This window comes from Mustela putorius, unplaced genomic scaffold (genome assembly GCF_011764305.1).
Source record: "Mustela putorius furo isolate JIRA1106 unplaced genomic scaffold, ASM1176430v1.1 tig00003909_pilon_pilon_pilon, whole genome shotgun sequence".
Classification (NCBI taxonomy): Eukaryota; Metazoa; Chordata; class Mammalia; order Carnivora; family Mustelidae; genus Mustela; species Mustela putorius.
This window is the reverse complement of record NW_025422057.1, coordinates 38565272-38577454: the sequence shown is the minus strand read 5'-3', so window position 1 is coordinate 38577454 and position 12183 is coordinate 38565272. Positions and strand designations below refer to the sequence as shown.

General features: G+C 53.3%; 2 protein-coding genes across 7 annotated transcripts in view; one reads left to right on the top strand and one right to left on the bottom strand.

Moving 5' to 3' along the window:
- The window catches only part of RASSF4 (Ras association domain family member 4), a 31193-nt gene that overhangs the window by 13200 nt on the left and 5810 nt on the right, over positions 1-12183 (bottom strand). For 3 of the 6 annotated variants that reach the window (XM_004749733.3, XM_045068463.1, XM_004749730.3), the window contains 2 exons: positions 9079-9175; positions 7094-7169 (listed from right to left, as the gene is read on the bottom strand). In XM_004749733.3, coding sequence (XP_004749790.1) covers positions 7094-7169; positions 9079-9140 — 138 coding nt within the window. In that variant the 5' untranslated portion in view covers positions 9141-9175. Of the gene's footprint in view, positions 1-7093; positions 7170-9078; positions 9176-9660; positions 9799-12183 lie in introns of all 6 variants that reach the window. The other 3 variants (XM_004749732.3, XM_004749734.3, XM_004749731.3) reach the window with 2 other exon arrangements.
- Positions 388-1853, top strand: DEPP1 (DEPP1 autophagy regulator). The gene is made up of 2 exons (XM_004749729.3): positions 388-628; positions 1171-1853. The coding sequence occupies exon 2, from the start codon at positions 1197-1199 to the stop codon at positions 1821-1823; it is 627 nt and encodes a 208-aa protein (XP_004749786.1). The 5' UTR covers positions 388-628; positions 1171-1196; the 3' UTR covers positions 1824-1853.

Below are 12183 nucleotides of genomic sequence, written 5' to 3'. Positions count from 1 at the left end.
GGAGGGGAGGCCCCGTCAGGCTGTAGCTGTCTTGTTCAAATCAGGGGAAACTGGGGGCAGAGCAGGAGCTCCAGGCTCCTGGGCAGCCCTCGCCAAACAGGCCCAAGGAGGACTTGAATGTGGGTCCCACAGCCTACAATTTTCATAAGTCGGGAAGTCATTCTGGGCCCTCCAATTCTGAGTCCCCCCCTCACTGTAGCCCCCTACCTCTCCCACAGCCTGAGGTGGCTGGAGCGGTGCCACCCCTCCCTGCCCTGCGGAGTAAACATCCACGGAGCCTCCCACTGCTCCAGGCTGGTAGCTGGGCCAAACCCCGCCCGCCAAGCTGTTTTCCCTCTGAGAGCCTTCCTGTGTGCTGCTATTTTTGGCCCTCGTGACAGTAACTGGTGGCTGGTGAGGAAGTATAAAAGCAGCCGCCAGGCCTCCAGGTTCACCAGATAGCTCGGGAACGCTTGCACGCCGGACAGTGGCCAGTCGTTCCCACCACCCATCCTGCTGGCCATTCCACGCTGGACACGGGGCTCTGACAGCCGGGCCCCCAGCCCTCCACTCGAGCTTCCTGGGTCTTTCCAAGGACTGTCCTAGCTTATCCAGCAGCCCTGTGAGCCCCAAGTTCCCTCGACTCCAGGTAAGAGAGAAGCTTCCCTCTGGTTAGAGACACAACAAGAAGGTTTTGTTTCTCTTTGAGGGCGGGGCGAACAGGGCCTGACCGTGGGACAGAGACCAGGGCATGCAGTCGAGGCAGTGATAATAGCCACAGAGGGCTTCGCATCGGCAGAGGGATTTCCCGGGAACTGTCATCCCATGTGTTTCTTACAACACCCTTTCCAGCGGGTGGGTCCGGGACACTTGGAGAGGTGACTTTGAAGAGGTCCCCACCCAGATGAGGAAGCGGCAGAGGCCGGTTTTACCCAGGTTCCCTCTGACTCCAGTCCATTAGACTGCGTTCTGATTTGTATGGGTTCAACAACAGTAAAGATGGATTCCTGAGCACGGAGCTTTCAGTGTTAATGGGAAGGAAGAGTTCAGGAGTCTGAGCCCGGGTTTGGGTATGCAGACATCACTCCACTCTCGGCCTGTGAATCACCCGGGCAGCCTCTGCTGAGAGAGGGGACCAGCAGAGGTGACAGAATGGCAGACCCCTCACCCTGGTCTTCTGTCGATAAACAGGTCGCTGCTCCGCATCGCTGACGGCCATGAGGTCCCGGCTCCTGCTTCCTGTGGCCCACCTGCCCACCATCCAGGAGACGCTGGAGGAGATGCTGCCTGGGGGGCCCGGGCAGGAGCCCCCGGCCTCCCCCAGTCTGGATGACTACGTGAAGTCTATCTGTCAGCTGGCTCAGCCCACTTCAGTGCTGGATGTGGCCACAGTCAGGGCCCAACCCGGTAGAACCCCCCGGCCAGCCCGCGCCTTCAGGAAGAGCCCTCCTACTGAGTCTCTACAGGACATTACTACCCGCTTCAGTGGTCAGCAGCCGGCACTGCCTGGGGACGGCACTGCTGACCCCCTGGACTGGCTCTTCGGGGAGTCCCAGGAAAAAAGGTCAAGTAGGAGGGACCAGCCAAGGAGGACTGGCTCCTCTGCTGACTCCTGGGGTCCACACAAACAGATGGATTGTGGCAAGGCACGAGGGACCCCCAGAGGGAGACCCTGGGATGCCAGGGTGCAGGGGCACCCTCTGGCAAGACCCTCAAGGGACTGGCACCAGGGCTCCTGGGCTTCCAGGCAACTCTGTACGGACGTGGCCTCCCCCCCTGCCCCCCGCCCCAGAAGCACCCTCAGAACTCTCTATTTGCACCTCCCAGTGATCCATGAACTCTAACCCCTTCCCAATAAAGGCTTCTGTACAGAGCACGCTGGTCTTTGTCACCTCCCTGCCCCCTCCCCTGAGGTGGGTACCGTCTCTGGCAGGTCCGCAAGAGGGAAACATCTTTCTGCAAGGGCTGCCTGCCTGGGCATTTTATAGAGAAACCCCCTCCTCTGAAAAGCGAGAACAGCCTCATCTGGGCTCATGTGGTGTTACTGGTCCTGCTCGCACTGTTCCTTACTGGCTGAGCACCTTGGGCAAGTTACTTAACATTTCTGTTCGCTGATTTTTCTCATGGGTAAAATGGGGATAATTAAAGGGACCTGCTTTCTAGATTGCTCTGGTGAGTAGATGGGGTAAGAGCCACATGCATTATGGGTGCATAAAGCCTGCACACAGGCTTCTACACACGTCTGTGTGGTTGCCTCGCAGGCAGGGACGGAGGTCAGTGGCGGGTGAGAAGCAAAGCTCTCGGCCACACAGGGATTTCCGAGCGAGGACTGCACCCTCCCAGGTCAGCCTCCTGGCCCCCACCCTCAGAGCCTGTGCTCCATGCAGCCCAAGAGGAAACATAATGGTTTCCCCAAAGGTACCTGCTGAGTTTGGGGGAACCTGTCACCAGGGCACCTGGGGTTTCTCCGTGGCTCCGGCTTACAAGTCCTGTTGTGTCATTGGGAGAGTTTTGCCCATGCTGAATTTCGCCCACATTCTTGATGCCCAAGAGAGCCAGTACCAGCACAGCTGGCAGAAATGTCCAACCACTGTGGAAGAAGAGGTGTCCCCAAACTGGAACAGCGAGGCCACCGTCTTTCAGGGGGAGGCCTAGTGACAGCAGGGAGCGGGGTCTTCTCTGGAGGACGGGGCCAGGCGGTCCTGTCCTCACCATCCCCATCCCTCCCTCCGCCCGGGGGGCTTCTCAACCACCGGACAAAGTGCAGGCCATTGGCCAGCCGACCTGTCCTTAGGCAAGCCCAGTGGCCAAGGCCTCACTCCACAGGTCCCAAGGTCTGGGCCAGGTCTAGGTCTTCCAACCCCAGTGCCTGGAGGCACCTGGCAAGGAAGGAGATGAAGGTGAGGAATAAGGGAAAGGGAGGGGGGTCTTCCTCAGACAGGCAGGTCAGGAGGCATCAGAGAACTGAAAAGCATCAGGCCTGAGGACCCATTATCCTGTTCCCTTGGGCAGAGCTGGCTGACCCTGATCTGGGCAGAAGGGGCAGAGGGGAGAGGAGGAGAACAGAATTGTGGCCGCAGCCCAGCTCACAGCCTGCTTCAGTTTGCTCCATCTCCTTGCTCTGAGGAGTATCAAACTATTTTCTTCTTCCTTTCCTTCTTTTATTTTTAAAATTGCTTTTCACTTTTATGCGTGTTTTGTGGGAAGGCAGAATGTAAACCAGACATTTAAAAGTTTCACAAGACAGTCTGCTTATCTGTAAAATGGGGACACCGCCCCTGCCTTCATAGGCTGCAAGTGTTGTGGAATGGGGCGTGTGTCCTCGGAGATAGCATGGAAACCCCACAGAGGAATGCCTGCGTCCACCACAAGCCACTGTGTGTCTAGTCTGCTCAGACCTGCCTGTCCCTGACCTTTGCTGGCAAATAAGTGCAGGGGCAGCCTTTAGCCAGAACACCCTTAGAAGGCGTTGGGGTGAGGGGGCTGACCTGGGAGAGGGTGCTGGCCTGTGACCATGTAGGCTGGGCTCGCCTCACTGAGGCCCCTTCTGCAAAGCTGTGTGAAACCAGGTCAGAAGGAAGCAACTAAGATGAGGCTGGCCAGTTGACCCCAAGCTCAAAACCCACATGGCTGCATTTGGGAGGTCAGACAGGGCTCTGCTCCTCTGCTCATATCCCCTGATGTGAAAGACGCTAATGGCACCTTCATGAAGGGCCAAAACAAAAATAATTGAATAAAGGGCGGTGGGAGGGGGACTTTTGGCATTATTCCAAGCTTTGCACGGGACAGAACAGCCTAGCAGAAAGTCCCTGTGATGGGAGCCCTATAAAGCAGTCTCCTGCTCACTGGCCCCTGGAGTTGGGAAGGGACACAGTGTCCCGACCAGGGGGCAGTCTGGGAAGCACTTGGGAGCTCTAAAGGGAGCACGTCCATTGCCTGCGGAGTACTCACCTGCCAACTGGTCTGCCAACTGTCCATCATCCCTGCCTTCAGGCATTAAAAGAAGGCAAATCGTTATAAGAGGGAAGGGGCTCCTGACTTTCTCCACCCTGGGAGCGGCAGAGACCCTGAGTGAGTAAAAGGATGCTCCTTCCTTTTCTCACTCAGCTCAGGAGCCTGGGAGAGAGGAGGACTGGGTGTGATGTATGCTCTCGGCCACCAGGGGGAGCACGAGAGGCCGGCTCCCCTAGTCCACTGCGTGCAGGTGCCCAACAGGAGGGTCCTATTTTTCATCGCAGTGATATATTTAGGCACTGGTATTTCTGGGTGGTCCATTTTTCTCTCGAGCAATCAAACAGCCTGGTTAAAATGCTTTGCTATCTTCAAAAGGCACAAATTGCTCCAAGTTGCTCCTGCTCTCCTTTGTAATATAAGCAAAAGTATCCCAAAGGCAAAATTTATGATAGAGGAGGCTAGTGCCTGGGCCTCCACGGACAGAGGAAGCTAGGACCGGGAATCCCTTGCCCTTTGGAAGCTGGGGGAGAATTCTCAGGGATACGCTGACCCCAGGGCGTGGCCCCTGCTCCCTGACACACTTCTATGGATCCCTGACACACTTCTTTGGATCCTGGAAGAGACTGTGGAAGAAGAGGTGTCCCCAAACTGGAACAGCGAGGCCACCGTCTTTCAGGGGGAGGCCTAGTGACAGCAGGGAGCGGGGTCTTCTCTGGAACCCCACATGGCTCTGTGAGGGCCCAGCTGGTGCCCAGCCCCTCCGCAGCTGGGAGGCACTTTCACTTGGTGACTGAAGGTAACAAACCCCTCCCTGCATCTCTGAGGCCTGCCAAAGCTTAATGCTGGCAGTGGGGTCGCTGTCTTACAAACTTCAGTGCTCAGGCCTTGGAGCTCTGCGGGCATCTTATGGCAGGGTTACCATGTGGGGTAGACTTCCAACTCTGAAAGCCTCAGTCTCTTTGTCAGGGAAATGGCCATTCCCAGGTCACACGGCTCTTGTATTACAATAAATAACAGAGGGACAAAGTGCCTGGTCCCTGTCTGCCCTTAGGGCCTGCAGTGCCTGAGGAGAGGCCGGCCCAGGTGCCTGAGCTGTGAGTCCCTGAGGCCTAAGAGGTCCTGGGTCTGCATCTGAGAAATCGCAGAGGCCTGAACACAGGGTGGCGGGTGGGTCAAGGAGGCACTTGGTGTCCAGGAATCAGTCACGCATTTCGGCATCAGAACTCTGGACTGCCAGGCCTAGGCTGCCTTTGTGCTGGTGGTGACCCCCCACCCCCACCAAGATGCATACTCCCTCAGGCTGCTGCCCCTTGGCTGTTAAGGCTACGGAAGGTTCCTGAAAGGTACTTTCTGGCTCTAGGGTGATTAAGTCAGATCCTCATACCTTCTTTAGGTTAGGAGTGGGAAAATCCCCATCTGTAGGGTATTAACTTCTTACCACATGGGGCTGTCAAGAACACCCCTTCCTCTTTTTGGGGTCTCTCACTTTTCCACATGGACTCCCCCATCACACACAAACACAGGCATAGCTTTGGGGCTTCCCACTCCTCCTCCCCACATGACTGTTCCTACAGAAGGGATTGTCTCGGGGAATCCCAAGGGCCAGGGTCAAGCTCTTAGAGTAGCTGTTCTCAAACTTGGCCTTCATCCCAATCCTCTGGAGGACTTGCTAAAACACAGATGGGAACAGGAAGAGTTTTTGATTCAGCAGGCCTGGGGGCAGGAGGGCGTTCCCAGGTGACTTTGAGGCTGCTGGTGCACTGACCACAGGTTAAGAGCTGCCAAGTCTTAGATTAATCACTGGACTAAGGCCCAGGGCTGAGGAACAGGGCACAGCTAGAAGACCCCATTGCATGCACGTCCCCAGCACCACTGCTGGGTTAGGTCTAGTTCTCACATAGCCTAGATCAAAACTGCCCAGAGCACTAGAGCTCAGGACCCATCTCAGCTTGCCTGGGCCTGTGCGTTTATCACCCAACACCTATGCTGGGGTGGTGCACTGTGCCCGGCCCGGTGACGCAAAACCAGCAAGGCACTTAGGTAAATGAAGAAACAGCAAAACCAGAGATGGCAGGACGGTGGCATCAGAGCCTGGCCAGCAACAGTGAAGAGCAGGGCTGCGAGGCAGGCTGGTGAGACAGGTGTCAGAGAGCAGCTCTGCCCAAAGAAGGGGGGTTGGGCGGGGAACAAGGCCCTGTGCAGGCTGAGCAGCCTTGGGGAGGTGGAGGGTGAGGTGTGTGCTGCTCCAGATCATCCCCGCAGCCCCGTGCTGCCTGGACCACAAACCAGCAGCTTCCCTCCCACGCAGGCTCTCGAGCCGCGCATGTGACAATAGCCTGGCCCAGGCTGTACTGTGCCTGCCGAATGTTTTGTTTAACCCACATGGTGTTTCGAGGTTTAGGAAATTCCACATGAAATTCCGGATATCTAACTTCTTTGGAAAAAAATTAGAAAGAGCCTGGCTGTCTGGAGCCCACGTCCCTGCAAAGCAGCGTCTGCAGCTGGGACGTGCTCTCCTGCACCCTCCACTCCCCCAGCCTGTGCTGCCTCTCCCATTCCCACCTGCCTGGCCCTGTGAGCATCCTCTGGGGAGCTCTCCTCCATTTCAGGCCTTTCCTCCGATGGTTATTCTGATTGGCAAACACAGAGAATGCTTTCACTTCTCCATTGCCCTGTGGCCTTGGGCAAACAAGAGCCCCACATTGAGTTCCTTATTTGTGCCCGTGGGATGGGCCGAGAAGGGACTGGGCTGTGCAGTCTCAAAGATTTCAAACTCCAATGTCCCGGCAGTTCACTCAGGCAAAAGTCCTGGGTGGAAGAGGAAGACCCCCAGGCAATTATTCCCACCTGCTCTGAACACTTGCTAGGTGTGTGTGGGGTTGGGGGGGGCGGGGTGCTCTGACCCTCAGCACCCCTTACAGGACTTCCAAGGAGACACCCTGGCTGCTGGTAACCTGGTCTCCAACTCAGCAGATGGGTGACCTCACAGTTCATTATCCAAACTGGAGTACCTCTGAGAGTGAAGCGAATGGTCTTAATGATGGCCTTGGAGTAACAGGTATAAACCAGGAGTCTTCAGCAAACTGGGACAGATGCTCTAGAACGTTAGCCTCTGCTTCTAGATGGTAGCCTATGAATAAAGAAGAGAAACAGGCCTTACCTCTCGGTGTCTCAGCTGAAAGCTTCTGCCCTCATGGTAGCAGTTGTAAGTTTTTAGCAAGCTTAAGAGCTCCGACCTGAAAAGGTAAAGACACACTTAATAACCTTGGGGTGTGGCAGGGCTTTGGACAGTAATAACAGACGTCTTGCCAGCCACACACAATCAGTTTAGAGAATAGACTCCACCATCAGACACATGCCTTTCAGTCTTCCAGAGCTTTCACTTGTCAACCCCTGTGGAAGTTGTAGGGGTGGGAGGAGGGCGAAGAGAAATTCACAGATGGCCCACATAATTGTGCAAATTGTGTGTACACACTTTCACCATCACAGATCAGAGTTCCTGACAATCTCCCTATACTTTGAGTCACTTCCTCAATAAATTCTCTTAGATTGGGTTATTAGCATTTTAAAGCCTCTTGCTCTTTCTCCCCATATTACTTCCTGTAAGGGCCTTGTGCAGCCTGCGCCGGCACCATAAGGGGTGTCTGCCTCTTCCTTGTCCTGCCTTTCTGGAGGTACGATCAAGAGATGAGGCTGACAGCTGTGAGAAAAGATGCTGAAGGTCTGAGGGAGGCCACTCTGCCCAAAACGCCTTCTCCCCAGAATAAAGGGAGGCTGTGGCAGAGAAAACACCATTCCTGCACCCCAGCGGCACTCTGCAGGGGCGTGCGGTCCTATACCTAAGAAATGCGAGCCACACATGCAATTTTAAATCTTCTAGTCGTCACATTGCAAAGGCAGACAAAACAGGGGAGATTAGTTTTCATAATGAGTCTTCTTTAATGGCACAAAATATCTAAAATATATCTAAAAGATATCTAAAATATTGCCCACGTAGAATCAATATAAAAATTATTACTGAGATCTGGCTCATTATTTTATTCTGTAATGAGTGTTTGCTAGCTTTCTTTTATATTCACTATTCCTCTCCTGCTGTAAGTCAAGTGCTTGGTGACCACCACGGCTCGTGGTGGGTAAGTCCCGCTCTAGAAGGTCTTCAGGCAGTGCCTTGGCTGACATGGGGGTCCCCAGGGTGTGGATGAGCAGCACCTGCCATTGGTGCTCTGGGGTGCTGCCCAATGTGGGGGTGATGGCAACTGACAAGGGAAGTGAGGCACTTGTGATTCAATGAATGAATCACAGCAAGATTAATATTGCAGGTACGCTGTGCCTGTAACTGTGTAAATGCCGGACATAAACTTGTTAGGACACATATCCATGAAATTCATCATGTTGTGGTTATGATTATGACTTTTCCCAAAGTTATATTTAATATTATTCTCACGATAAAATTTAAACAAGGAAAATGTTGGTGTGGGCAGCACAGTGCAGGGCAGGCCATCTGTTTTCTCAGGTCTCTAAGAGGAGGACCCAGGAAGGAGGTCAGTGAAAGCTAGGAGCCTGGCTTGTCTTCAACATGGCAGACAGGAGCTGCCCAAATTTAGACAAGATTTGGACCTCAGTACTCAAAAAGCAAGATAACATAAAAATATATACTTTTCTTTAGCTCAGAAATAAATCTGAAAAACTATCCTAAATCTTATTTTTTTTTATGTTAAGACAGATGGTAAATAGAATTAAAAATAAGCAGAGCTAAAAATCAATAACAGTACACTTTTTTTCAGTTAAAAACTCTAAACCTATTTAGAGTTTTTTTTTTTTCTCTTTTCCCCCTGAACTTTTTAACACAATAAGAATGCTAGCATTGCTCTAGCTTTTGAATCAATTAAATGCCATCTGTGCAGAATCATGGCAGACATTGCCACACTTTCCTGCCTTCGTGGGCCTGAGCGGGCAGGGGTCAAACCCATACCCCAAAGAGATCCTTGATCTCCAAGGATACAGGCTTTGAAAAGAAGTGCCCCCATCACTGTCCCTGGGGCAGGCACATTATCATATCTGTGAAATTGCCCAGAATCCCTCCACCCAAAGTCTGTCTATGGCAGGAAGTGGCCACAAGAAGATCCCCTGTATGCAAAGGCTTACTTCAGGATGGACTTGCTGTCACTGATGGGGACGTGAGAACTGGGTGGGCAGTCTTCCTTCATCTTCCCCTCTTGTCTGCAGTCTCGGGAGTTACCTGCTGGGAAGAGGAAGAAGGACAGACAGGTGAGCATGGAGAAGCGCTGGCCAGTGCAGTGTCCAGAACCCTGGTGTGTCGGCCTGTGGCTTCAGCCTCACCTCCCAACCAACCTGCCTGCTCCCTTCCTCCCTCCACTCCTTGGCACCGCACCGCCACAGCTGAAGGATCAGGCTCAGAGGACTTAATGGGGCCCCACACCCACCTGGGGCAGCCAAGCTCCCCTGGTGGGTAGGGGGCAAGGTCAGAGCTGCTGAGCTAGCTGGCACCCAGTACCAGCCCCCCTCCCAGAATCTCTCCACAGTCCCTAGGGATCTGGATCAGTCTCGTCATTGTTTCAGACCACAAGCTCTCGTCCCTCAGCCGGGACACCCTGAAGGGTGGTTTCTGCCTCCATTGCTCCTCCAAACCCCCAAAGCACCCTGGGCCTTTCTTCTCCATTCCCACCGCCACCAAGCTGCCCCTCCCTGCCTTTAGAGTCAGCACACCTGGGTTAGCTCTCCTAGTGATGGGTTAGCCGGTACTGTGGTCATCACATCCAGGAGGCTGTGTTGAGCCTTTTCTATGAATTATCTTATTTACTCCTTCCAACAACAGTACAAGGTAAGTACTATCCCATTCCCATTCTAAGGATGAGAAGACAGAGACAGAAGTTGAGTACTTTGCTCGAGATTCCTAGCGAATCAGTGGCAAAGTCACTATTTGAACACAAGCATTTAGATCCTAGATTTTGGTCTTTTAAGCCCTTCTCTGTGTTAATCTCACACAGTGACTTAAACCCTCCAGCCTTCTTTTCCTCATCTATGCAATGGGGTGATCTCTGCCTATAGGATTGCTAGTTGATTCACATATGAAACCGTGTCTTCACAGCCTAGGAAGCTTTGTGGAGCATCTCAAACCCTCCTGGCAAACTTTCTCTAGCTTGTTGCCATCTTCTTCTGCACAGATTTCAATTTTTCTCCCTCTCCAACTTATTCTGGCCAAGAACTCTCTTCTCAAGGCATGCTGTGTTGGGCAGTGAGCCACAGCTTCTCTCTCTCTGTCTCCCCCCAACCTTGGCCCTGTCTCTCACTTTCTCTCAAGTTTCTACTAGGACTCTGAGGGGTTAAGTCACATGAGGAAATGACCCAGACAAGCTACACAGCTTTTCCTTCACATCACAGAGTGGCTCCTTCACAAAACCCCAAGTCGGTTCCCACAAACCTCAGTCAGGTCATTCCTACCTCTGTGTGTGTGCAAATGTTCCTGGGGGATCAAGGTCAGGTTCGACTGCTGTTGTATTCATGTCCTCACAGTGCTCCCTCCCCTTGGTCCCTGACTGACCAGCTGAACACCTTTGATACCACCCACAAACAAGCCTGCCTTCGATGATGGCATCGGGCCTGAATGACCATTTGATTCAGGAAACAAGGAAACATGGAGAAGAGGGATGAGCTGAGGGAGATGGGCTTCTCAGTGACCTCAGAATCATCCTATAAATACTTTCGCTCTGCCTGGGTGTAGAGTGAGGCAAACTATGGCCTAGCGAGAGGTGAGGCCTCTGGCTATAGCTGCGGGCGAGGCCCTTCCTCCATGGTGCACAGAGTTAGGCACCTCGGGGGCCTGGCTTGGGGCCTCACTGTCAGGCAACAGGATTTCAAAATCTGATTTCAGTTCCTCAGTTCCTGAGTCTGCAGTGGAAAAAGTGATCTGCCAGCCTCCCTCTCTGGGTAGTTCCTCAAACACTTCCATGCAGAGCTGGGTTCAGCCCAAGAAAAGTATCTGGGCTTCTCACTCAATGCTGCTTCTGCAGGCCCATGGCATGACTGTCTCGCTCCTCATGGGAAGGGCCCAGAAGTAACCACGGTGGTATTTTCTCTTGCCTCATCTGCAGCTAGCCTCTCTCCCACTCCTCCTCACTTCTTGCTCGGAGCTCTAGCCTCCCTGAGCTGCTCTCGTTTTCCTCATGGGCTTTCCGCTTTCTCCTCCTTCTGGGTCTCCATGGTGCTGTTCTCTGTCCAGAAAACAGCCTCCTCCCTGTCCTATACTCTGCCGTGAGCTCTGCCAGGAAACCCTTGCCCGAGCAGCCACCTCCTCCAGTATCAGGAGAGGCTCCTTTCCAGTCCAATGCCTGCTCTGGGCTCCTAGCTGTGCTGGGCCTTCAGGGCCTGACCTGTGTGTGAGGGAGCTGAGAGGAGGCGGGGGGAGTGCGGTGAGGGGAGGTTAAAGCTGCAGGCCTCCACACCAGGGATAGTACTTTTCTGGCACACCTCCTGTTTCTAGACCCAAACCAGAGCCTGACACACAGCAGGAGGTCCATGGATGGCTGTTAAATTATTGGATGAAATTGAGAAGCCTCACGGGGTCCTCCAAAGTCAACTTTCCCAGAGTTGGGCATATCCAGCTGGAATAAAACATGCAAATGTCTCCAGGGGTCAGGGCAGTGATTCAGCCGAGACACTGGTCAGTGGGGTCCCTGGGGAATTGAGGGACACATTCTTTGGAGGGTCAGCTCTTCTGGTGTGTCATGATAAGGCAGAGATCTGGATTTGCATGTGCTATATTTCACTGCTTAAAGGTGGACACTGTGGCCAAGACACTGACCTCCCCTGGAATGACCCATGCTAGCTCACACTCCTCTGCCACCTGTGGAGCCTGTGACTAACACCTCACATGTCACACATAAGAATAGTTGTGTGTCGCCCTCAGGCTAAGGCATTTGAGCCATGTGTGACTCTGTTCTCTGTCATGGTGACCCAGAAAGTCACATGTCCCAGTTGGTGTAGCTTCCAGATGGTCAGCCTGAGTCCCAGAGTACCTCTGTGGCCCAGAGTCCTCTGGTGACCCACTGTGGCTGTGGACTGGGAAGGAGAAATAATGCTCTGCTGAGAAAAGCTGCTGGGGTCTCAACGATTTGTCAGTGTGGCATAATCCAGACTATCCTGACGGATGCAGGGAATTATTCCATTCCATTAAAAGATACATAGTTAAAAATAAAATGTAGCCAGACAAAACATACTTGCAAGACAGAT

What these genes read in the sequence shown, in the direction of transcription:
- DEPP1 (XM_004749729.3), top strand. Translation starts at nt 1,197, where the DNA reads ATGAGGTCCCGGCTCCTGCTTCCTGTGGCCCACCTGCCCACCATCCAG.